This window comes from Chelonoidis abingdonii, chromosome 7 (genome assembly GCF_003597395.2).
Source record: "Chelonoidis abingdonii isolate Lonesome George chromosome 7, CheloAbing_2.0, whole genome shotgun sequence".
Taxonomy (NCBI): domain Eukaryota; kingdom Metazoa; phylum Chordata; order Testudines; family Testudinidae; genus Chelonoidis; species Chelonoidis abingdonii.
This window is the reverse complement of record NC_133775.1, coordinates 20250971-20278723: the sequence shown is the minus strand read 5'-3', so window position 1 is coordinate 20278723 and position 27753 is coordinate 20250971. Positions and strand designations below refer to the sequence as shown.

The 27753-nt window shown below is 39.7% G+C and overlaps 1 protein-coding gene across 1 annotated transcript in view; it reads right to left on the bottom strand.

Annotated features, from left to right (window-relative positions):
• Positions 1–1982: 1982 nt before the first annotated feature.
• SGIP1 (SH3GL interacting endocytic adaptor 1) overlaps positions 1983–27753 on the bottom strand; it is a 157183-nt gene continuing 131412 nt past the window's right edge. The window contains exons 19-25 of the mRNA XM_032771942.2: positions 17979–18090; positions 12187–12342; positions 10762–10894; positions 10274–10476; positions 9412–9476; positions 8507–8671; positions 1983–7006 (exon numbers count right to left, since the gene is read on the bottom strand). Of these exons, the coding sequence (XP_032627833.1) occupies positions 6984–7006; positions 8507–8671; positions 9412–9476; positions 10274–10476; positions 10762–10894; positions 12187–12342; positions 17979–18090 (857 nt within the window). The 3' untranslated portion in view covers positions 1983–6983. The remainder of the gene's footprint in view (positions 7007–8506; positions 8672–9411; positions 9477–10273; positions 10477–10761; positions 10895–12186; positions 12343–17978; positions 18091–27753) is intronic.

The following is a 27753-nucleotide window of genomic DNA, read 5'->3' as shown; positions in this document are numbered from 1 at the left end:
ACTCAACACTAGCAGTTCAAAATAAATATCTAATACTTATCTTTGATAACTTTAAAACAAAGCAAAAGCTGGACCTTCATTGTCAAAAGTGCAGATGTACATAATTTCAGTTATACATTTTTAATGACAGTTTCTCCAGCCCAGACTGCAAATATTGCATCATCCTACCAGTAGATGGCAAAGGGAAATAAATCCTGAATTTTTTTTGCAATGTCACTCCCTATCAGAGAGTGAAGGGACTCCCTTCCAGTCCTGTCTCTAGCAGGCTGAAATAACTTTCTGGTTGGTTGAACATAACTCCCTGTCGACAAGGCTATGCTTCTGGGACAAATATTTTGTGTGTCATTTAAGTTGCATAGGTTATACAAAGGGACCTTAATGGATCTGAGCAGAAATAGGAGCTTTGTGGCAAGTAGCCTTAAAACAAAAAGCTACACAGAAAAGAAGTGGTACTTTAGAAGAAAAATAATCAAAAACCAAGTCGGGTACTTATTATGTGGTAGTATTTCATAATATAGAATGATTTTACATAGCTATTAAGGGAAACATAAAGGTGGCCTAAAGACGACTTGCATAAGGAGGACTATAGCCTAGCTGAAAATTGATATAGTATGTATGCCCACAGTCAACGTGTTTAGGCCAAATATTTAGCTTTCCTTAGACATATACTCTGATGATGAATGCTACCCAGTTCTATTTAAAAAAACAAAACCACACAACTCTGTTATTACAAATTGAATGGAAACTTCATTTTGAGGTGGGACCACCAAAAAAAACTCCTAGCTAGCAAAATCTCCATTTCTGATACTGTTATGTACCATACAAGGGAAACGGGAACTCTGGAATGACACATTCACATACAATGGTTACCAAACAGAAAAAGAAAAGAATGAATATTCTTAACATCTAAAAGACCCAAGTCTGCAGCCATCATGGAGGTAAAAACTCCAGCTCAATTCAATGGGAGTCTTGCCTGTATTGAGATTTTGCAGGCTCAAGCTATCAGAAACAATGGAAGAAAAAGCTGACAGTGACAACTAGCTGAGTACATCCTTTTAAGAAGACAGTCTACTTCTGCTAACTATTTTATTTAACCAGGCAAAGAGATCGGCCCAAATCCAAACCTGGATCCAGATCTGAATTTTGCTAATGGTCGTTATCTTCACAATGGGCCAAACCAAACCCTGGATACGAGTGCTGCTGAACTTAAAAGAGCTTTACTCCCAGTTAATAACTCTGGGATACTTGAAATCAGAGTCAAGGTTTGCAGCTTCAGCCTACCTTTAGAGAAAAAACATTATACTTGAGCATATTTTAATAAATTTGTGTAAATGTGGATGCTATTTAGTTATTGAAAACTAAATCACACTATTTTAAAACAAATCTTATGTTCACACATGTTCTTCTTCCAGGGATCTTGTATGTAGCAAAAAGAATGTATTTCCTGAATGGAACAGAGGTATACATATGTAAATAATACCTTAACTATACGCCATCTTCTGAGATGGAGTTTGGTGGTTTTGAATTCTTTTGACTTTGCAAGATAATGTCATATCTTACTGTATAGTTTCTTGCCATGAAGAGAAAGCTTCCACTAGCTGCTAATGTAACATGAGAATCAGGTGGTAGGACTATTATACTCCCTTCATGCTCAATATTGGCATCTAATATCTCCAAAACTGCTGCCCATACATCCTTTTCTGTTAGTGTCAGCTCACACTCAAGTTGTGGGAGAAGTGTTCTTAAGCATCAAATATCAAGATATGATTAACACATTTAAATTCCTCCACCCTGAACAGGCCCACTGATAGAAGAGTAATAAAGTCTGCCAGTTGTGTCAACTGCAATCGCAAACAAAGACCTGAACCTATACGCTAGTCTCTTACTATCACTATGAGGAGCAGGGCTGCCCGGGGGGTGGGCAAGTGGGGCAATTTTCCCCAAGTCCCGGGCCCCACAAGAGCCCCCACGAGAGTTTTTTGGGGCCCCTGGAGCAGGATCCTTCACTCGCTCCGAAGGGGGACCGGAAAACTCCTGGAGCTTCTTCCGCTCCGGGTCTTTGGGGCACTTCGGCAGTGGGTCCCGGAGAGGAAGGACCCCCTACTGCCGAATAACCACCGAAGTGGGGGCCCCCCGCCGCCGAAGACCCCAGGCCCCCTAAATCTTCTGGGCGGCCCTGATGAGGAGGCGCTAACAGGGATGTAAGAAGGCACATATTGATGGAGTTTTCTCACAAAAGAAACTAAATGGTTTAATTTGTTTGGATGGAAAAAGAAGACACAAGTAAGTGATGCTGAAGAAAAGCCTGTTTGTCCTTAACATAGTTGACAAACTGTTCTTGAACAATTTCTCCGTTTGGCAATTACGCTGCCAATACAGGGGGGAACCTGGTGATCTCGGATACTCTGGCCCAGATCCTTCCAACCAGTCATGCTGTGCTTGATGCAAGTCAGGATGGGTAGGCAAATATGATGATAAGCCATCTCTGTGGGTCTCTGATCCTGGAACTTTGCCCCAATCCCCAGACTTTAGGCTGCTCTATTTTACATCAGTTGCCAACAGCCCACAGGGTCTGTTCTAGCAAGTAGTGATCAGCCAAGATGATCCTGAGCCTATGTGCCTCCTTCACTGTGGGGTAGGAAAGTGAGTGGTTTAGGTACCACTATGGCAGCCTTGGAGCATTGGAGAATTCAAGTATACAGTTAAGCCAGGTTTAAATCTGCTTTGTTCCACTGGAGCACCTCAAAGCAGAGTAACAGGCTGGAGAGTCTAATGCTATAAACTAGAGATGCAGAACACAGACCTAATGTATAAAACTCTGGAGCCTTTGTTTTCTTGAGAGACAGATGGAAGGAAGGAAAGACTTGAAGCGTATCCATCTAGCCCAGAATTTCTATGCATTTCTACCTACTACACATTATGAGAATTGTGATTAAGGGCTCAGTTTGCTGTCTACATACTTTGCTTGCTCACATCTGAACATATGAATGCAATTTGCATGTGTACACACTTGGTCGAAAGCTTATCTCGCCAGTATCTAGCCATGCACGCACAAGGGTGCAAATGCACACTTACTCAAAGGGTGGCAATCAGATACATGAGGCTGGTAAAGGGTTTTGAAGGACAGGACTATGTAATTGCTAAATAATATAATTTTGGACAGCCTGGCACAGTGCTAAAAACACTCAAAGAGCAGAAAATCTGAGATATGCTGAACGTAAGCTCGGGCAGAACAGCGTATAAGACTGGTCTTTTCAACAGAACTTCCCTAGTTACATGATTCTTTTTTAATAATGAAAACTGTAGTGATGGATGTAACTATAGATTTGGTTAAATCAGTCTTTGAGTTCTTGAAACAAAGTTATGGTTACTGCACATACTTGTTTTTCTTTGTGAAAATGACCTGTTAGCCTCACCACAGCTTAGTCAATGTAGGAGATTCTTCTGCTACTCTCTATGAGAGTTTTCCTGAACTGAACTGAGTTTACAATATATGGATAACCTCTGTCCACAAAGAGCTAGCATTTACTACTTTTTTTTTGTACTTTTGATGTAGTAGAGGTGTATATGTGTACAGGTACCTAGACTGTGGTCTATTCATATTCAGTTCACATCAGGGAGGCTATGCAGTTTAAGTACAGTTACTGAAGATGTGTGTGTCATACTACAATACACAGACTGTACTCTTGTCAAAAGTTACATTAGTTTTAGTGGGCATTTTATAGTATAAATAGAGCAAGTTCTTTTTTGCAACATTTTAAAAAGCTGCTATTTGTGTTCGTCGTTATCAAGTTCTAAATCTCCTTAACATAAAATATAAAGTGAGTTACATGGGAACCAGTAATATTTACATTTTTTAAAAAACATTTTTGTATGGATTACAATTTTTGCAGTTTGGTTTGCAAATTATGTATTGTATATTTCATAAACTGATTTGAAGAACTTCTCTTTTCTTGTAGGTTTTTATTTTTAAATTACTTGCCCTATATTCAATTCCTATTTCAAACAGATGTTGGTTGTATAGTCAATACAGTCATATTTCCAATCAGGGGAAAAAATCAAAGCAGACTGGCAAATATCCTGTTTAGGAATACTGCCATGTTCATTTTTAAATGTTTGGAGGATGTATGAATTTTGATAACTTAATTGTATTTTAATCTCTACCTTGTTACATTTTATTTTTTGCGAACATGCACAGACCAACAAAAGTTGATTATCTTTAACATATATCTTGAGTTATTAATCTAGGACTCTGCTCAGAGTGTCAATATTTCCAGGTTTCTTTATTTGCTGTCGGTAATTTTAAAAGAAAGGTGCACTTTAAAAAAAAAAGCACTAAAATTTCAGCTGCTAATAAGCACTTATCAATATGTATGATCTGGGACATGTACATGAAAATAATGTTTTTATTTTTGATTGACATTTTTGAGTCTGTTGCTGGCAACTTTTGGGACCCTAATGATATGGGGAATGAATTTAGAGGCTGAAAATTAGTATTATTCGGTATTACACATATTTCTATAATACATCATTATTAATGGATGTTCCTGTAGTTCTCTGTGTACCTCAACATTAGAACTTGAATGTTTAATTTTGAACAGATATTTCATTTTCACACAGCACAGTTCTTAGATTAAAACAGGACAGAAGCTACCTTTCTACCATTTCAGCTGACAAGCCATTAATGTCACAAATGACATCACTATGTTTACCAGCAGTAGACTAAGACAGGCCAATTTTACCTCAAAAATAAATTTCCAGTTGCATTTCACACAGTAATGTGTCTGTGTCACAAAATGTAAATTGCATTTGGATCCCAACTTTGTCTAGAGCTGGGGGTGTTTGGATCAAGGGCTTGATTCAGGCCCATCTTTAATTTTGCAGTTCATCCAAGATGAGACATGTTCCTCACTCAGTGATTTTTCAAAGTATAAAAGCAAGATGTAGATACCTGGTTTATCACAGCAGATGAAGATTTGTGAAATTAATATTCTATCACACTCTAGTATGACAAAACTCAAGAGAATTGTGAAGACAAACATAACCTCCTTTTTCTGCTGAAGATTGGCTCACCTATTAGACTGCACATTGTTAAATCTGCAGTTTCATGAAGTTTTCTTTAAAATAGTTTGCCATCCAAAAGAAAAATTTCTCATCTTAGAACCCCAGAGAAAATCTTGATTGACATTCTGCTCTCCTTACATGCATGAAACTCAGTTCCACAAGCACAAAGTAGTATAGTGGAATTGAAATTGACTATGCCAATCTCAGAAGAAACATATAGGGCCAAATTTTCAGCCACAGACTCCAATTTAAACACCCACTTTTACGCATGCAACTATTTTCCCCAAGTACAGCTATTTTCTTATGCAAATGAGAAAACTGGGTATAAGATCTGCATGTATAAATGTGTACATTGTGCACGCAAAATAGACAATGGGCACAGTTAGCTGCCAAACTAACTTAACCCCATTTTCGTGTTTCGCTTTATGATATTGTAATTTAGCTCACATTACAGTTCTAGCATTTTTTAACACTGATTACCAAAATAAATAAATATATAAAATAAATAAAACCACAGACCTGACAAGTCGTGTGACAAATATGCAGAGGGAGGACTTTAAAAGGTTTTACTGGTTCTACTGGTCTGGTCTACTACAGACACAGGAGTTAGCTCTCTCAGTTCAAAATATTTGAAATATAACTATTGTAACTACTCAGTCTTTGCACAACACAAAATTGTCCAGCTGACAAGATAAAAGACAGTGAGTTAGGAGACCTGTGTTCTATTTCTGACTCTGCCATTGACTCAACTCTGTCACCTTGGCCAGGACTTAAATGTTCAGTGCCTCAGTTTCTCCATGTGTAAAATAGAGCTAAATTCTTCTTCACTTATACAAAGCACTTTATGATCTATGGATAAAAATTGCAGTATCAGGGCTACATAGTAGGGTTATATTGCATTCTTTCTCCAATTATCTTTGTGGGGGGTTGCTTGCTTGCTTAGGCTCTTAATTATTGAGACAAGGAACTTTTCTTACATGTCTGTGAAGCATCTTGCAAAGGGTGCTCCAAAATTCCCTAACAAACAGCATTGCAAAAATGGGAGGCAGTTGCTGAAAATGTGCCCTTTAATACAATTACTATCTGTGGACATACAGACTCCTGTAGGTTCGGAGTCTTAAACTGCCTGCTTCTTTAAGAATCTATACATTTGTGAAGTGTTAGAATATTGAGAAGAAACAAGAGTCCATAAAAGTAGAAGACAGTGTTTGGAAAAGTTGCATTATTTGTTATGAAGTTTGAAATAAGCATTTTAAGAAGTATGGGCGTTGGGTTTTAGTATTTGGGTTGACTGGGGTTTTTTGGGGGAAAATATGTTAGAACCTCAGCATTTATTAAAATATTCTTTTGGAGTTAAACCAGCTAAACAAATGAAGATAGACCTTTTATTTAGCACTATTATAAGACATACTAAGGACTGAAGAAAAAGTAAATCAGTTTGAAGGTTCTCTTTAACTCTCTTTTTTTCATGAGGCACCCCCTTTTTAACAGCTACCAGTATTGTATTTAAATCGTATATATATTGACAAAATGTAATCTACCTTTGTAAGCATTGTGCCATTCAACAGGACTACTATTAAATTTGTGTACCACAGTTTAAATTACATCCATTTCATGAATGGTAAAATTCTAAAACTCAAGTGTCTAACTGCCAAAATACAGCCTTACTGGAATGAGTACAATTTACAAATACAATAATTACATTTTAAAACCATTAACAATGTTACATCTAGAAGTAAATACTGTAGGACTGGTCAAGACGGTGTCTTCTCAGGAAAAAATGCTGAAAGTCGCTGACACTTCCAACATAAGTCCCCAAGTGCAGGATTTAGTTCATTTCCCTTAAACCGTAATTCAAGCCCGTTCCATAAAGAAGTCCTTGGTTATATGGATTTTCCATATACTTGCATAAGCTTCCACTAGTTATCAGCCAAGTATTTTCCTATAAATAGAATGTGTTAAAACAACAGGTTACTGGGCATATGATTTCCCCCATCTATTTTGTAACTAGATCCATAGCAAAGTTAAACAGTGATACTTGATCTCACCCTAGTTCCACAGTGACGTAGTCCTGGTTTTACACTGATCACCACAAAAATCAGACCCTGATTGTGTTTTTTGAATATGCATCTGTCTCACCCATTTACCAAATGCCACATTTCACACACACGTGCTCATTTCCTCTGTCCTAGAAGAATCCAGATGCAGGAAGTCCAGTGAGAGCAAGGGTCCAGTGGCACATTACCTTCCCCTCTACTCCACCAAGGGGCCTGAACCCAGACAATATTATTCACAAACATGAAAGAAGTGGGGTTGGGCAGCCTGGCTGGGAGCTGTGCTTATTCAATACATATCCTGTGAAGATTCTGCCAGTGAAACGCCTATAGATTCCTTGATGGCACTTAAAACTGCTGTCCCTGGCGTAAAACCCAGTGGAGACCAGTGGTGATACCACTGCTTGCCTCTCTTGTGCCTTCGAGAGTGAATCAAAACATTACGCCAGAGTTTACTTTTACTAGGTGTAGGCAACAATAATGAAAACTACTCAATCATTGTTTTTTAATATGTACATGCACGAGGGTCAGGTCTGCTCCCTGGATGGACAGATACACATGGACACATACATACATGCACAAGAAGGGGGCAAGCAGGGGCATGGCCCCCCAATAATCAATGGGGGCACAGAGCTCTGAGGGCCATGGTGGGTGCACAGAATGTGCCCCTCCTAAAGCCATCAAAATTTTATTCCTGAGCACTCCCCTGCACACACGCTCACACACACACACATCCCCTTCCAATCTTGTCCTTCATGCCTTTGAGAGTCAGTAACATGTACCAAGAGCAAAACAGAGCCCAAACTCAAAGAGTTGAAGAAGTTTAGCAGGATATATTAGCAATTTTTCAGAACAATATCTGTCTCTCAGTTGGCAAAGAAGTGATGTCTCTTCAATGTTTAATTCCTAATAGCTTGTGTATAGTTAAATAGACCTTTGAAGGATACAGTAAAACCAGTCTTAAGCAGTCATCCAAAGGGCCAACAAAAATCAATTACTTGGAAGCAGTAATTAATTAAACCCTGAACAAAATGATTCTAGAAATCTTCATGAAATTTTAAAGAAGCCTCTTAAGACAAGGGGTAGTTTTTGGGGATGGTTCCAAGTGTAGATTGTACTGTACTTTGTGCATGTGTGAATTCTTGGAAGAATTCTCCATATTCTCATTGGTTAAGGCACAAAATGTAGGTTTTTGGTAATACAGTAATAGGTATTTTATATAGACACCTTTTATCAGAGCCCTATGTTCAGGCGTTATCCCCTCTTCTTAGTATCTTATCTTGCAAACTCTTTCCTCACGGCAGGGATAAATGTACGGCGAGTGGCCAGCACCTGTGACTCTTACTGATACAACCCCCACCCAGTTAAGGGGTTTGTGACATGCTTACCTGCTGCAAATCTCTTTTTAATGAGTGAAAACCGGTATCCTGCTCCAACAAGTTCGATATCACAGCTGGAGAGAGTGCTTCCTTCACTCGTAAACTGCACTACCAATGGCGAAGGTTTGCTTGGTCCTTCAGATAGCTGGAATCTTGCCAGCAAAGAACCCACACCTTTCGATTAAGAATTCCAGAAGATCATTACAAGAGAGTAACGCATACACTGCTTCTGGGATGGCTCTTAACATGGAATCCAAGTGGAATAGTAAATAACATTCTTTATTCCAAAAGTGCCCAGAAATAAATCTGGTTCCCCAAGTTATATAAATGGCAGCAAATGTACATTGATAAGAATGTGAGTGTTTCATCAAATCATACTTCAGCAGATTGTTACCTTTTCAGACTTTAGAGAGAGAACTCAGATAGTAAATATACTGCAGGAGTCACACCAAATAGAAAGTACATGCAAGTGTGCTGGATCTCTAGTATGTGCAATATGACATGCTGAAGAGCAGTTGGCCCAAGGTGATACCTTGAGAATAGAAAATGTTATGAGGGAAAGTAATGGGGATTACTCAATCTTGGACACAGACTTGTAGGACCTCCAGGGGCTGAAGACACTCAACTGTAGAAACCAACTGGATTTTCTTTGATGAAATTAGAGCCCAAACCATTACACATCTCTCTTTACACTCCTAAAATGGGCAGGAAAATGTGTGACCAAACAGTTACGCTGATATTGTTCACACTTTACATAGCTAATTTGCTCCTGGGCTGTGAACAGTAAGTACCCTATGTCAAGTTTCATCAGGAATTGATTTGTTGATGAATGTGAACAAAGATAAACTAGTCAATGTCTTTCATTAAAAACAATTAACAACTGACATCAATTCAATGTAAACTTGCATTATTACCTCCATTTTCTGATTTTTGAGAGATATCAGGAATCTTCCACAATATTCTTTGTTGTTCAGCATTCCTAAAAAAAGGAACAAAATAGTGTAACCGTAGGAGACAATGGAGGTAATGAAGGAGCCCTTCTGAGTCATTTGCATTCTAGAATAGGTAGTGGGAGCAGTGCAAAATTTGTTGAAAATGCTTTCTTCTGGTTAGGAGTCTCATAAGGTTGTACTTCAGATTTGAGACCAAAACGAATGTAACTGCCATTCTGGCAGTTATCTGTGCTGTCACTGATGTACAGTATTAGCTGCTGAGTTAATTCAAATAAATGTAAAAAATTATACCAATAATAAACTACTAGAAGGCAGTCTGGTGAAGTGGATAGGGACCAGACCTGAAAAATCTGAAGACCTGCGTTCTAGCCCAAGCTCTGCCAATGACTTACTGTGTGACCCTGAGCAAATCACAAATTCTGTGCAGCAGTTCCCCTATCTGCAGGATATGGACAATAATGCCTACCCATGATTATAAAGTGCTTTGAGTTCTATGATGAAAAGCACTCTAAGTGCTAAGTATCATTAATATTAAGATTACTGAAGTGACTTTCACCTTAATGCGTGCTGGTTAAGATCAGATTGTTCATTTGTGAAAATGACAGAAAAAAAAAAAATCAGAGTAGCATTTCATGTCTTCCTTTGCTCCAAAATGTAGATTCTAATGTCTAGCATCCCCACTGTGATCCTGCATGCCTTAGCTAGAGCCTTATAAATATCAGCATGTCTCTATACCTATTGGGGATGAAGTACTGTTACAATCACAGAAGCGACAGGGATGGCAAACAACAAGCAATGGCTTTGTTGAACTAGACTTTCATACCAAACAGCAGGTGGAAGCACAGCTTGAAGTTTCATTACTCCTCCATCTATGGGAACTAGGAACTGGACATTGTTTAGAGCTACTGGTGTAGTCATTGCTTCTGTATTATATTTGTAGTCAATGCGAAGGTCAGTGCTTGTAGATTCACACCGCCAGCTCACTGCAAGGTTTAATGGAGTAGACTGAATACCCTGGGCAGATACCTTAGAAAATGACAGAAAAACAATATTTAGTTTCCTCAAGGATAGAGGGAGAAATCTGCATCTATGAATATAAATGTTGATTTTAGAGCAGAGAACTCCCCGCATTTCCCCAGTAAGTTTTTGTAAGGGACTCAGGTCACACCCAGTCCATGACTTGTGCAAAACTTCTTGTAATTCCTGTACTATTTCAGGCAATTTACTTTTTTTTGTACTAGAGACAGGTTCTATTAATGCTACAATGTTAATTACATTTCTGACAAAATTTTACTTTGCAAAAGAGCTTACCTGATATTTGAGCATATCCACATTGTAATATGTTGCTTGTGGTTTCTGTTCAGACACTTTTTTTAGATGAGTCATCAGATTTGGCATGTTTACCCAGAATTCCTTTGTGTTGGTATCTGTTTGTGTACTGTCACTATGGGTTTATAAAAAGGTAAAGGATGAGCTATTTTCATAAACAGAATCTGTAAAACGAAGTTCTTCTCAAAATGCTCAGAGGACATAATCTTGGGCATATTGTATGACAGGATTTAATTCTACACTTGCAAAACAATGCCCTTCCATTTTTTCAAATGCTTCATGAGAACTCTACCTTGGCCTCAACTGTAAACATCTCCACAGATGTATTATGTATATATAACTTTGTTAGTTAATTTCTCTTGAGAACGAGGGCCTAATAAGCACTGGCTAGAGCTGGACATAGTGAGAGAAAGCTCTGTTAAAATCTTCTACTCATCTGTCAGATGGGTATGTCTTTGGGATGGCTAGCTTGCACTGCAGGACAGGCTACATTCTATTTTTAGCGCACTAGCTTGGATGAGAGTTAGTGGGAATAGGTCTCCTCGAGCTGGGAATTGCATCCCCAGTTCAAAGTGGTCACATATCCAAAGTGAATTTAGTGCTTGAGAGAACTGCAGCATTGCCAGGGTAACATTTTCAAAAGTACTCAAGTGACTTAGGAATCTATGTTCCATTTTCAAAAGTGATTTAGGTGCTTAACGATGCAGAAAAGCACCTAGTGGGATTTTCCAAAGCACCTAGGTGCGTAATCCCCCTTTGATTTCCATGGGAGTTAGGCATCTAGGTGCTTTTAATAACTGACCTCTGAATTTACTTTAAAGTTTTGAACCCATAACCAGTGGTGAACGCCTAATGCAGTACCACAATGCTTCTTCCATATGCAGTCTCCAACCAAGAGCACTAAATTGGTTTACCATCAACAATATTAGAGGCTCTTCTAAATGAAGCCCGGGGTGGGGGGGTGGGAGGGGGGAAGAGGGATAGTTTGGTTGGTAGCCAGCCCCAGAATTAGGGAAGCAGAGAGGTGGCTGGGTCCTGCATAGAGTGCAGATTGCCAAGATCTGAGGATCTGATCCATACCCAGGATAAATTGCCAAATTGACTATAAACTAAGTGTTGTCAAATGCGCAAAGCAAATGAACAAGAAATGGAGGATTCATTGATCTTAGGCATTATTCAAATAACTTAAAAATTCAAGCTAAAATATTATTTTAAAATGGACTGTATCCTATTTAGCCTTATTCTCAATAATATTAAGAGAGATGGTTTTATGAACAATTCTGCAGGTCAAGGTTTAAACCTCCATAGAATCGCAGTATTTTATTCCCTTGAAATGTTCCTTCTAAGGCATCTACAGAGTAACATTTCTTGTAAGTCTCTACAAAGTTTTTGTAAAATGATATTTACCAGCAGAGAAGTTGGGGATTTGGCAAGACGTGTTCTAACCTGTTGTAATTTATCACACGGAAGGTTAGAACAGACGGGGCTGGATTATTGGCGAAATGTCTGGTAATTCCTGCAGGAAACGACAGCACCATTTCTCCAGTTATCTTCACTATACATCTGCAAAATCAAATAAAAGGAGACAAAGGGAGAGAAGACAGAAAGAAGCTTAAAATATAGCCCAGGAAATGAATAATCTGGATCAAGCTAGGCATGATGGACATGGTGACATTTCATTCCTTCCCTATTATACTGGAAAGAAAATCATCTTCTTCCTAAAACAGCATCAGTCTGAATAGAGAAAAATGGGAAATGTGATCTTTCTGTGAATGTCTCTGGACTTGCTTTTAGAAACAATATGCTTTTCTCTTCATAACCGAAAAACAAAACATCTTAAATTGAACAGTTGCCAACAGCCTAGTTTTGCTTGGGATAGCCCTAGCTTTCTGCTCTCTGACCCAGGGAACTGGAACTGAGCTGTAAATTTCATCGCCGGTCCTGATCCAGACATATTTACTGCTGGCTTGTGGCTGCAGAAGCAGCCCACTTTCAGTGTCTCTGCTTGTACAAGGGGTGGGGGGCAGCCATCAGCATCCTTACTAGCAGCAGCTCCAGCTCAGCCCATTCCCGCAGTCAATCAGCAAGGAAAAGGAATGAGTCCAATTCAGATACAGTGAATGTCCAAAATGCAGGGATAGTTATTTTGAAAGAGGAATACGGACAATACTAGAAAGCGTTGTTTCTGGGAGCCAGATCGCAAAAATCAATGAACTTACCAAAGGAAACTAACATACCCCACCTTGTCTGAGTTTTACCCACTCCACTCAGTGCTCTCTGCAGCTACATTTAAAATTAATTCCTTGATGAACAGAAATAGATTAATTAAAAATATTTTTCAGGCCATAAAACAGATAAACACAGAAGCAGAACTTTTCTCTACTTACTCGTGGGCATGAGAAAACTGGTAATCTTCTTACCATTGGAAAATCAAACCTATTAAGAGAATTTAATTATCTGTGCATCTCTAGCCTATGAATAGCCCTTAAGAGAATATTATTTCACTCTTATCTGTAAGATCTTTTACAACCAGTATTGCATATTTAATGTGGATAGTATATAAGTACATTAAAACTAACCCACATAAATTATATTGATAAAACAATTAAATAATGAATTTAAAACTACTCAGTTATACCTGTTGTGTTAAACTCTATTCCAGGTTGAATTTTTAAATTGTTCAACATGGGTGAAAGGTGGAAGAGAGGTAATTTTTACTTGCAACTGTATTATTTAGAATTGTTGTTAGACTATCATAAAACAGACAGAGAAGTGTTAAACTAAGCTTGTTAGAGCTAAAAGAATTGTTGATCAGGGGTTTTCAAGGCTTCTGGTGAGGTTACAAAACAGTCATAACAGACCAGAACCTTCTTAAAATGAGAGAAACCATCCATTCAGGGACAATCAGAAGCCAGTTTTGATTAGGAAGTTTGATGTGGTAGGGTAGCAATTCTGCCCTTTTTGCATGTTTATTTTTTTAGGAACTTTTGGCAATGTATACACATGAACATGGCAGTGAGCTCTGAGAATGACAGGGTGCTGGAACATTAGCACCATCACTCTGACCAGCATGACAGGACTTGGAGTACCATAATCGGTAAGTCATTTCCCTGATCCGGAAAGATGTTCGGGCAGTATCAGATGAGATGAGGGAACCAGATTATACCACTGTCTCTATGACAATATATGTTTCTAGCTCATCCTTATTCCCCTGTCTTTTTTATCCTTCTGTCTAACCATGCAACACTTTGCTGTGATCAGGAAGCCTGGCATAAACATTGCCATACCAGCCTGATTCCATCAGAAGTTTGGCTGGACACAGAATGGCTAATAAGGTTGTGTGCCATGAGTTGTGCCTGCAGTTTCCCAGCAACTAAACTGCGAGCTTCAGAGACAGAAGCTAAGTTTTTCTATCTTTTGCTGTTCTTTTCTCTCTTTCCCTTAGTGTTCGTTTTTGTTCTACCCCACACCCCCCCAGTGTTCATTTGTACTGAAAAACCAGACTTGAATCACAGAAGCTAAAAGCAGCCATTTAGCCTGACCCTCTCTCTTCTCCTAAAGAATCACATTTGATGCCCTTCAAGAGTGTTTCCCTTTAAAAAGCATTATCCCAGGAGCAACCACCTCTTACCTGTGTTGTGGAAATGGACAAAGGGCCAAATGAGAGCCCGATAAGACAGGGGTTCTCAACCTTTTTCTTTCTGAGCCCCCCCACCCCCACATGCTATAAATACTCCATGGCCCACCAGTGCCACAACACCTGTTTTCTGCATATAAAAGCCAGCGCTGGCATTAAGGGGTAGCAACCAAGGCAATTGCCTGAGGTCCCACACCACAGGGGCCCCCATGAAGCTAAGCTGCTTGGGCTTCTGCTTCGGCCCTGGGCTTCATCCCTGTGCAGCAGGCTTAGGCTTTCCCCTGGGCCTCAGCGAGTCTAAAACTGGTCCTGCTTGGTGGACCCCCTGAAACCTGCTCGTTGCCCCAGACCCCTGGTTGATAACCACTGCAATAAGAGACATCAGTGAAGAGAGACAGAGGAGAAAATGAAATTGATTTTCTAGTTCACTGTCCAAAATAAAAAAGAGAGATACTTACTCAGGTTTTCAGGGATAGTAGAAGATTTCCCATTAAACTTAACAAAGACAAGTTATGCACTACCTTTGAGGAAGTGAAAGTAATAGCAGTCACATCTCTCAGTGTGAACAACAGTACAAGATGGTCTATTTCTGTCTACAGTATAGACATGCTGTATAAAATCTCCATTATCAGTGGGAAATCTATTCTAGACACAGATATGAGGGGTGACATCCTGGCCCCACTGAAATCAATCATTTTGCTAAAATAGGATTTTATCCTAGACCTTGTAACTTTGGCAATTCCAATTTAGCCAATAAAATCATCACTCAAGAACTGTGTGTTTCTGTTTTGTGGGCATACTTTCAGCTAGAAATGGGCACAAAAAGAGCTGAATGCCCTTTGACTTTGGGGAAGATTCAGATACATCCATACCTAAATCCTTTTTTGAACTTGTATATTTGAGTATAGCTCTACCTAGCACCTATCAACCTGTAGCACTCTACAATCTGATTTCTATAGGTGATGAGCATCTGCAGCTTCCACTCAAGATTCTTATATAAAATGTGACCTTCAAAATGCTATCCAGACTCAATTGTCAGAACATTCCTGTAAAGTAGGCAGGCAGGCAAACATGTTCCTCATTTTACAGGTGTGGAAAATGAGCGACAGAGAGGTTGAGTGATTTTTCCCAAGGCCCCACACAGGGACGGCTCTAGAAATTTCGCCGTCTCAAGCAGGACGGCATGCCGCAGGAGACGTTCTGCCGGTCGCCGGTCCCACAGCTCTGGTGGACCTCCCGCAGGCATGCCTGCGGAGGGTCCGCTGGTCCCGCGGCTCCACCGAGGCCGCACGGGACCAGCAGACCCTCCACAGGCACACCTGTGGAAGGTCCACCGGAGCCACCTGCCACCCTCCCGGTGACTGGCAAAGCGCCCCCTGCGGCATACCACCCCAAGCATGCGCTTGGAGTGCTGGGGTCTGGAGCCACCCCTGGCCCCACAGTGAGTCAGAGTCAGCCATGTTATTGAGACAGTACTGATCTTCTTCAGGAGTCCCTGGCTCTTTGTTCTGTGCTCAGACCATGACACCACTCCACTCACCTTTTAAAAAAACCACACCCACTTAACTAGTGGGTTTGAACAATAAGATGCGTTCACACAGTAACTGATAAGTTTTAGGCCTGGTCTACACTACACGTTTAAATCGATTTAACGCTGTATCCGTCCACACTACAACGCCCTTTATATCGATATAAAGGGCTCTTTAAATCGATTTCTGTACTGCACCCCAACGAGAGGAGTAGCGCTAAATTCGATATTAACATATCGGATTACGGTTAGTGTGGACGGAAATCGACGTTATTGGCCTCCGGGCGGTATCCCACATGCACCACTGACCTGCCTCTGGACAGCAATCTGAACTCGGATGCAGCGGGCAGGTAAACAGGAAAAGCCCCGCAAACTTTTGAATTACATTCCTGTTTGCCCAGCGTGGAGCTCTGATCAGCACGTGGCGATGCAGTCTCAAATCCAAAAAAGAGCTCCAGCATGGACCGTACGGAGATACTAGATCTGATCGCTGTATGGGGAGACAAATCTGTTGTATCAGAGCTCCGTTACAGAACACGAAATGCCAAAGCGTTTTTGAAAAAAAATCTCCAGGATACACAGCGCTGCGTGACAAGCGTAACGGGAAGCCAGAGACTCAAATGGACGCTCATGGATGGAGGGGGTACTGAGGACTCCAGCTCCCACAGTCCACAGCAGTCTCTGAAAAGTATTTGCATTCTTGGCTGAGCTCCCAATGTCTGTAGGTTCAAACACACAGTGTCTGGCGTGGTTCAGGGAATAGCTCCTCAGTTCTTTCCCCCCCCACCACGTGAAAGAAAAGGGAAAGAAATCATTTCTTGACTACTTTCAATGTCACCCTATGTGTACTGAATGCTGCTGGTAGACGCGATGCTGCAGCAGTGAAGAGCAGTATCCGCTCCTCTCCCTCTCCCCTCCCGGTGGTAGACGGTGCAATAGGACTAGTAACCGTCCTCATGAATATGGCTGGCTAACATGTTGACATCGAGGCCAACATTGCTGTTACTCCCAGTAGATAGGACAGAATGGCTAATAACCAGCTTCATCATAGCAACTGGGGGCTTCAGCCCCTCCCTTTCCTGTGTAAAGAAAAGATTCTGTACTGCCTGGACTGTCATAGCAGCAGCATGCTGGGCTCCTCTCCCCCACCACGCTTAATGTCCTGCCTGGACTATCATCGCGCCGGGAGGCTGCCTCCCCCTCTTTTTTCACTAAACACTCAGTGTTTTTTATTCCTGCATTTCTTTATTACTTCATGACACAAATGGCAGGACACTGCCACGGTATCCCAGGAAGGTTGGGGGAGGAGGGAAGCAACAGGGTGGGGTTGTTGCAGGGGCACCCCCTGTGAATACTGACACGAGCAGCTGTGCTCTATACACTGGTCCTCATACACTTGCCCCTTATTCTAGGCAGGACTGACTATTTTTTAGAAACCATAAGGAGGGATTGACTCAGTCCCAAGTGAGTCAATCCCAATTTTGCTTTTGCGTTGCGCCCCCGGCCGATTTCAGCCAGGGGCACTCATGATAGCAGCGGACAGTACAGAGGAGGAGAGATAATTTACCCAGAACCACCCGCGACAATAATGATTCAATCCAGAATTCCAAGGGGCGGGGGAGACTGCGGGAACTATGGGATAGCTATGGAAGAGCTACTCACAATGCAACGCTTCAGAAATCGACGTTAGCCTCGGACCATGGACGCACAACTGTGCCTAGTGTGGCCACATGAAATCGAATTTATAATATCAGTTTTATAAAACCGATTTTAGCTAATTCGATATTATCCCGTAGTGTAGACGTGGCCTTACTGACAGCCATCAATAAAGGAGATATTTTCCTTTGATTCACACCTATAATTTCCTTTAACATTGATGGGACTTACACACATCCAGAGGTGCTAGAGCCCTGCTAGATGTTTAAGTTGACTCATGGCCTTGGAAAGCTCTGCAAATAATGACTAATGACCCAGACATTACATTGAAAAGATTTGTACCTGAAGTTGACTATTCCACTGGGTGGGGGTACCTACTTGTTAGGATCCGCTCCTTTGAAGTATGCATTAACAGTTTCTGTGAATGCTGCCGCTACGGGGAGGGTATCCTGTGCCCCCATCGTCAATGGACTGGGTCCCCTAGAAGAGCCTGCAACAGAGGAAAAACTTTCACTTGTTATATACGTATAAAACATTACAATTACTCAAAGCCAATTGTATTGGGGTAGAGGAATAAAGAACCATTTACGGAAAATAAGAAGTCAAGTCTGGCATTTTGCTTTAATTTGAGAGCAGTAAAAGTCCCCTTGGTGTTCAGAATGGAACTGAATATGTTTAAAGATGGTCATTTACTCTCTATATAACCAAAATAATTTAAGTTCTTTACTGAGCACAGCATGTGAAAGCAGAAAAACACAGGCAGTGACACACATCTGTAGGAACTTTGATGCTTTATGAATAAGGCAGTATTTGCATGACAGTTTGTGCAGTACACATCTGTGTTCTACTAAAGAGAGTTGGGTGATTTTTTTAAACCAAAAAGCTCAATTGCCCCACAATTTACAGTAAAGCATTTGGCACCATTTTATTTTGAAGGGATGAGGCCCAAGGCCTTCTTTTCACTTTTGTGTCTCATGGGAAGCACAAACCTTTGCATCTATTCCAAGGCAGCACTGGCTCTGCAGTTCCCTTCCCTCTCCCCTGTACCCAAACCTAACTGCAGCTGCTGTCTGCAACATTCTCTCCTCTGTAGGAAGCAGATACATGTTTCTCAAGCAGCGTTAACACAGACTAAATATCTGCATGCCTTTCTGAGTTGGAGGTTTGTACAGGCACTGTTTACCTGCCCAGCTGCAGCCAGGCTTTCATAGGAACATGGCCAATAGAGGAGGGGTAACCTAGAGCAACAATGCAGGAGTCCAAGCTTCCATGACAATGGGGATTACTTTCCTTTTGGGTCTTGGAGATCTGTGGGAATATTTCAAAGAAACTCTGGCCCCGATTCAGCAAAACCTTAAGCACATATTTAAGTCCTATTGAAGACATTAAATAGGGATCTGCTTTAAGTGCTTTGCTGAACTGGGGCCTTTGACATTCACTTCAGGGAATTTCCAGCCCCTCCCTGACATAGGCACATCTGTAGGAGGATACAATTTGGCCTGAGTGATTTGTGATCCTTTCGGAATGGCTAAGCCCATTTACAAGCAAGACTAGTCGAACCCACACGAAGTTCTGAATTCAACCCGGAATCAGACAAAACTTGGCAGTTTAGGTTGAGTTTGGGGTTTAAATTAAATTCAGAGTGAAACGCAGAGATGCAAACCCACAGCAATTAATTCAGGAGAGTCATATAAATGAGAAGAAATGAGGATTTCAGTGATTAATGTACTAAGATATTTGCTCCAATCATACACTGCATGTTCTGTAATGGAGATTCTATGCAGCGAGCTGCCACCAGGCATACTTACATGAACACTAAAATAACCAACCCCTGGGTGTTTGCAGCCATTGATTATTCCTTTGCTGGCAATGAGCTTGTTTCTATGTAAGAAATCCTAAATTAGCACCAAAGGGGTAAAAGTTGAATAAAGTCATGTTAGGGGAAAAGAGTAGATGAATTCAGAATTTGCATATAAATCAAAGATGGGCATGTCGGAAATTTACACACTACTTTCCACACTGACAGCTAAAGAAGGTGCCTTGTTTACTGAAAACAAGAATAGAAAGGAGTATTTCCAATAACAAGTGCCTTGGGCATCAAATATTGTTTGGCAAAGATCTAGTTTCTCTCTTAATGGAAATTCTAATAGATTAGAATGACATTAATTAGTAGTCATTTACTATGGCGTGACATACTAAAGCTTTGAGGCAATAATAATGAATGCCATATACCTTTCATTCCTTCTCTGGTAATCTGAATGCATGTTCAAACCTTCAATCCGTATCGTGATAGACTATGCAAATCAATAAATTAGGGATGAGAATGGGGATAGTGTGTGGGGGGTGGGGAATGTAGCATTGGCTTGATTTTCAAAGGTACTGAGCAGTCAGCTCCCATCAGTTTAATTAGAATTGGAGGTGCTCAGCAAATCTCTTAAAAGCAAGCTTTGTATTTTTTTTTTTTTAAACTAAAACCAGCCCATTAAGTTCTCTATCCTGCCCTGGCTAAATCTCTTCCAGAAACAAAAAACAATATGGATTATTTCAAAGGTAAGGCTGTTTTTTAGAGATGGGATTTTAAAATATAGATATCAAACTATGCCTACCAAACCTTGGGGCTTTTATTTTGCAGTAGGAAGTTTGTGCACTGCTGGCATTAATATATTTTGCAAATGCAGTTCAGTTTATTCGAGCTTCCAAGGCCTTGATGCAATAAAGGTTAATGGGTTAGGTCATTCATTCACCTGCTGCAAGTGTAAATGCAGCAGCAAATCCCTGGATGTTTTCAATCCACCCATAATTTACTGAGCGAAGATGCTGAGATATAGGGATAAAGTGACAAATAGGGGCAGCACTAGATTTAAGCATCCTAGTATGAAGCAGGATTCCAGTGCCTGTCTGCCACTGAAATGCCTGTATCATCCATGTGGGACAGTTATCCTTACTGCTGCATTTTGACTTAGAGTTCTTGAGGAGGGAAAGGATCAAACCCATGCAAAAGCAGCAGTAGTAAGGGAAATACAGGTCAGATAGCTGTAGTTTTTCGATCTCCTCCCCATGAAAAGGCCCAGAGATCTACCTATCAGTGAGAACACAAAACAGGTATACCAAGGGATCAGCTGGTAGATTTGTTACCCACCACCCTGGCTTTTCTGAATCTTAGAAATGGATACACCTCCACAGATTTATTCCAGACTTTGAACTGAAAGGCATATTCATTGTTGAGAAAACATCTGAATGTTGTGACTAAAAACCAACCAAACAAAAAAAGTGGGAGAACAAAGTTGCTTCAGAACTGGAGACTGTGGAGTGTTTGTAAGGCTCAATGTCCTCAGCTATTCAATGGACTGAGAGAGGATATGGAATTTAGGAGAGACTGGACTATATGCTGTGCTCATCTGAAGCTCTCTCTCTCTTTGTAGGAACAATCTGAGAGTCTGAGTCTATCCTTCTTGAAGAAAAGGTATGTGAAAAGTTTTCAAGGATCTATCAACTGCTTTTAAAATATCATTTATTGTTGTATCTAGTCCAGAACCGCTATATAAGCAAACATTTATACCTTCATTGTATCTTTTGATTGTCCTTGGATCTGGATGTGAGCAGGGGTTTTCATCATGACCACACTTCTCTCAAACATTTATGATTGAACCCATTTTTTTTAATTATGGGTTTGATCATTATATATTTATATGACACCACTCCCCACAAATCTGGATCTTTATGCAAATCTTACAATACAACCTGGATCAGAATAGTATAGTAACTGAGATTAGCATTAAAGGAATAATTAAGTAAACTTTGGATGAAAGAAATATCTTAATTTAGACAACATATGTTCAATAAGAAAATATTAAGATATTTTAGACATTCCCCTCATACCCTGTACCTAAGGCACACCACTAGGTAGCTAAGTAATATGCACAAATGACCGTTGCTTATTTTGATTGCTGGTATTTTCCCTTTTAATTTCTAATGTGGTTTAAAAGTGTGTAAAAATTAAGGTAGCCAGGCATCTCCTCTTCGATTAGACTTCTGAAGAGGCTCAAGAAAGTGGGTTATTTCAGCAAAGGTCTGAAATAAAAGATGTTCAATAAATTTGCACCAGATCAACTTGTTTCAGTCTATAGGACAAGCAAAATAGACATTTGGATAATTGGCCCATTTTTTGTTAACCATACATACATATACATGCACTGTGCAGAAAGATGCATCAAACAGACATCTGAATACGATTCTTTTAGGATGAGGGCAGAAAACGAGTGCATTTACAGTTTAATGCAAAGGTGCTAGAAGCTCCTTAAATGAGTTTACCCACAATTCTGAGATCCACCATGTAAACTTGAGTCCATAATTACGCCTAAGTAAAAATCCCCAGTTTTTTCCTTCTGGACAAGCTAATTCATCCCTAAAAAGCAAATATATTCACAAGTATTCAACAAAAGATTTGATTTCCAAAGCAGACATCATACTGAACTACACAGGGGCTTTTCCAATGCAGTGTGAAGACTGCATGATTGTGTGATAACATGCTATATCTACTAGAATACCAACCAATGCAGAAAATGATTGCTGTGCGGATTAAACAAGCTCTCTTGCACTCTCACACAAATTTCACTTCTGCATCTTCATACAAAATTCCATGCTGCCACATTCTACTGATGTGCTACTGAAGTCAAAAGATATGTTGTACCCGTCCAGACATCCCTAATACCAGCCAAGCAGGTAACAGATCTGATAAAATCCCTGCAGCTAGATACAGAGAAAAAAGTCTGAATAGCAGCAGCTAGATCCTTAAAGCTTAAACCTTTCTTGGTCATGAAGAAACATTCCCTAGTTTTCAGCATTTTGCAGACCCAAATGCTATTTTGAGCCTGTGACTGCAGAATTCATTTTTAAGGCAGATATTTTATTTCTGCTTAAGTAATCTTGTGGGTGGCATCTCCAGATTCCCTACACTATCACACACACCTCTCCCACTTGGCAACTCTGCACTGAGCAACACTTTTGGAAAAGAAGGTTACAGGTGAATGTACGAGACCCCATCCTTATCACAGAGAATAGCCAGATCTGGAAAGCAGATGGGCTGACACATAAGATCCCTTGTACCTGAAGGAAAGAATGTCTACTAATAGCATTCTCCTTTCATAGACAGTACAGGATTTGAAACAAAGAATGAACAATAAAAAGATCTAAAATATCCAGATACCTAGGATGAGAGAGAACTGGGCATTGCATCAATTCAAATCATCCTAGGCAAGTATCTGTTATGACATTCATGAAGGCAGCACAGAGAGTTATTTGTGCTCATGTGAAACCATTAGAATAGAGATGAAACAGGTAGAATAATGGGATACTGAAGGGCTGCAATATGATGAAGAGTTATGCTTACATTTGGCGGAAACCACTTCCATATATTATGATAGATACAGAACTAGGATAGCACTTAATTTCCTATTTCCAAAATCTTAGTTTTCAACGGGTAGAAATTATTTAATATCTCTGCATATCTAATTTTAACCCCCTTATTATTTAGTCCAACTTCCAAAGCACAGCTTTTATTGTAAACATGTTCCATAATGTAAAAAATCAAAGTTCTGTTGGAGGAAGAAATGAGACTAGTAAAAAGATTTTTGCATTGATACTACAGCTGAAGAACTGAACTTCTTGGAAGTGAAATTCTGATATCTTTAGCATAGCTTTGGACGTGTATAAAATGATAAAGTAGGATAAAAGCAGATCATCTTTGACTTTAAATACAAATGATGCTTTGTGAATTTGAGAGTAATTGTTACACACTTCTATGTTTGGATCTTCAGCAGTCCCTAAATATAAAAATGATGTAATGCTAGTCTTTGACTGATGTGTATTGGTGAACTTGGTGCATTCTCTACTAATTTTCAAAACCAGTTCTACATGAGTATCCACAATACAATTTCCCCCAGACTTCCCCAGATAATGTGCCTGGCTTGAAATGATCATCTTCTAGGATCAACAGAGTTTATTCCATGCCCATTCAGTCTTTCCATATCCATTCAGTCTTTGTCTCTTAGCTAAAACTAAAGTACAGAAATGTCAATTAAGATACAGTTCTTGTGATATCGACAACTGCCCACCAGGACCTGGACTGAGACCACCAACTGACTTCACAGAGCCCAGTGAACAGCCATCAGCTGGCAACAACTTTCAGTCACAGAGCAAAGTGAATGAATCTTGTAAACAATTATGAATATTCAGTCACATTTTAAAATGAATTTCTTGGATTGTTATCACATCTCCTTTTGTGTTCATCTTCTGTGATTATTTGAGTAGATGAGTTTACCGGCAGGAATGTTCATTGAAACAAAACTCTCAGTGAACTGGGGAGAATATTTGTGGAAAGCAAATAGTGAATTCATTAATATAAATAGTCACTAGCAGTTAACCTCATATAACCAGGTAACAGAAATACACCCTATGTCCAATCAAAACTAAACATTTTTAATATTCACAGTCAGACGCTTGCAGCAAATGAGCTACAGATTTAGAATTCTGTGAATAATTTGAATACAGTTCAGACAATTGTAAGTTTTTCACAGACAATTCGTAAACAAAAAAGAGGCAAAGTTAATCAAATATCTGATTTGCTGAAAATTATTAGCCCTGCTCTATACACTAGTGTCTTGTACTGGACTCAAACTAGTGGCATATTAGTGAAAAGTTACACAGAGCTCATTATTACAGACAGAATCAAACTATAAAAATCAGACCTGGCGTGAGGAGACTCAGCGTTCAGGGGTATACTGATCTGGGATTTTGGTTTGGTCAGGATGGGGATAGGAGATTAGATTTCAGCTCTACAACATTTTTCTTTCTTTCTTTCTTTCTATCCTGCATCCTCAGGAACATAGAGCATCCACCAGTTTATGCCATTTTTCAGTCTTGTGCTAGTCTGTTCAGGCTTCTGATTGTCCTGCTGTTGGATTTGCCTTCTTTTGCTTCTGTTTTGCATAATGTTTCTCTGTGTTTCCCTTCCCAGGTGGTGGTTATGTTATCACTTCCTGTGGAAGTTGTGTTGGGGACATCCTTAAAGTGTGTCCAAAATATGTTTGTCATCTTCTTATACCATATTTGATTCTTTAGATTGCTTTGCTCTACTTAGAATATCTGATATTGCAAGATACTCTTTCCAGTGGACTCTGAAGATCTTCTACAGGTATTTACATTGGAATGAGTTGATCTTCTTATTAATTTCCATGACTCTGCTCCATAACGGAGGACAGGCCTGATGATAGTGTTAAAAATTTGTATTTTTATGTCAGTGCCAATCAAGCTGCCTTTCCAAATCTTTTCAAGTTTATGAAAGTTGTTCAATGTTTTCATATTTGTCATTTGATTTCTAGCATGGTGTCATCATAATGGGACATCATCTCACACTCTAGATAGGTAAAATTACTTGTTTCTTAGTATTTTGTCGGCCCCTCTAATGGTTACTTTTGTGACACTGATGTTTTACCTTCCCCAGCTGGTTTTGCTGTACTGCCAAAAGCTGAGTCTTTTCCTCCATTAAGCGATATGTTGAACTAAGCAGGAAAATGTCATCAGCAAAATCAAGGTCATCCAATTGTACTTTATCATTTGTCCATAAAATCGATCATTTGCTGTCCACAGTTATTTTCCTCGTGACACAGTCAATGTCCGACAAAATTTGTGACATGTCTAGAGTAGGGCTCTCTCTTCCTATTACCAACTCCTATGCGCACTCCAGTCCACCTACAAGTTATTCTGAAAGATGACCTTCTGGTCAAAACATTATTATTATCTTTACTGACACTAGTCAACATGCTTTGATCCTTACCTTTATTCTATTAGGAGCCTGCACACTGATATAGCACTTTCTAAAAAGGGAATGATAAAAACAGTAGAGTGGGTGGAGGTAGCGACAGCTTTGAATAACAAAGGTACAGATAACCAACAGTGAATCAATAAAAACATTTTAATTTTAGGCAATAGTGGCCGCCACAGGGTTGTAGAGTATGGATGCTATTATTTTGTTATAATTTATTTTCATGCAAACACCTAGCAGGGAACAATTAACTTGTTGTTCAGGTTGACACAGGACCCAGGATAAATCGAGAGCACTAATAGAGGAACTCTTACTCTGTTTGAAATCAGAAAATTCAGCCCAGGTCCCTCAAAACTGAAGCAGTGACAATAGCAGCAAGTGTGTGTTTGTAAAACCTTATACAAGAATAGCAGCCAGGTGGATGCAAACGTCCCCACCATACTTATACAAATATGACACACATTTGAAAAATATTATCAGGCATCAGAATCAGAAACATCAAAAATATCTTGACAGGAAAAGAGGGACTAAGGCTCTTTAGCTACAAAGAAGCAGAAGCTATCATGCAATTGTTATCCCTTGAAGAAAAACAATCTGCACTTGGGAAGCAAGATAATTAATGGCATAAAGATTTTTTGAATAATTTATCTGGCCATCTATTTTAGTAATTCAATTAATGTGTATGCCGAGAAAGGTATAATTGGGCCACCAAACTGTCAGTGATCAATGACACCAAAAATTAAGTAGGAGTAAGGTTTTGCACATTTTTAAGACTTTGGCACTGAGGGTTTACATACATACAATGGAAACTAGTGTGTGTTCATTTGTTAGACAATGGGTTAAGTAGCATGTAGATTCTGCTCATAGGCAACAGATCCTAGAGGCATTAGTAAATTGCAGCGCAGGAGGAGATTATACAATCCCATACTATTATTAATGAGAACTGCTTTCCACATAAACTCTGCTATAGGAGTCTCTGACATTTACTTGAGCAGACTGGACAATAGTCAGGATAGTTGGAGAACAATGTACTCATAGAGGATGTTCTTCCTAGTATGCTTAGAAGAACCAAGAGTGGCTTTGTCTATCTAAAGGAATCTAAGTGAGTCACACCATGCCATAGGTAAATCCAGGTTGCATAAAGCATGTGTGTGTTTTTTTTATGGACAGGAGGGATATTTTGGTCCTCCTTCACTGATCATCTTCTCTATCAACCAACTGTTGGCATACCTCAGTTGTTTAATCATTCCAGATTATATATTCCATTCTGTACACATCTCTAAGAGACTACAGTGTGAGACCTATAGAATTAAGTTAAATCAGTAGATAAAGTACATCTTTTCTTTTTCTAAACTCCAGACAAGATGCATTTTCCTTAAAGGTGAAACAAAGCCTTTTAGCTGCCAAGTTTTCTGTCCCTGCACTCATGGACCTCATGAACTGTAGCTGGAGGCACAGAGAATCCTCAGATGAGGTCTTGTCACAAATCACTTGTCACAAAAGTTGGAAACATTTTCCTCATTTAGGGGCTCAATCCTGCAATCCCTTATGCATATGAATTGTCCATTCAAAAGAATACTGCTCGTTCCTGTTACTATTTTCAGGACTGAGCCCCCAACAGTGTTTCCAAACTTTTGGTTGAAAAATCAGAGGTGGACTGAGCAGGCAAGCCCAGATTTTAAAAATATGTAGGCATTGCTGTATTCAGTGTTGCAACACCTAACTGATTTAGGAGCCTAAATCACATTTTCAAAAATGGTTTACGCAGTTAAGAGCTTAAATCCCATTGACTGGATCTGAATTGGGCTAGGGTCTGAAACCAAGTCAGAATGAGGACTCAGGTTTAATGGTGCCAAAATCTCATGAGGTGTTTCCCCAAGATTTCCGGCAATCTCATGAGATTTCCACATGGTTTTATGAGTGTTTGAGACTTCACTCATCTTGAAGAGTGAAAATCACATAAAAATCAGCTCCTCCCATATTTCCACAATTATCAGCACAATACTCTTCAGAATAAGAGTCCCCTTTTGAATTCAGGTGCTTCTGAACAGGAACAAGAAAATAAATTCCATCATATTTTAGATTCAACTTTGAACCAAAATCACAGGATGGGTTTAGGATTCAAGATTCTTGTTTTAGATTATTTTAAAAATGATTACTTTGTATACAAATCTATAAGATTTTTCTATTAATGATTTGAGATACCTAACACCTTTTACGTAAGAAGGTTCAAGTTTAATGATGCTCTAACATTTTTTAAGCACTAACATCAGTAATGCACTTATGTATTGGGGGCTTTGGGGAAGGCCTAGCTAATATATGTACTGTGGC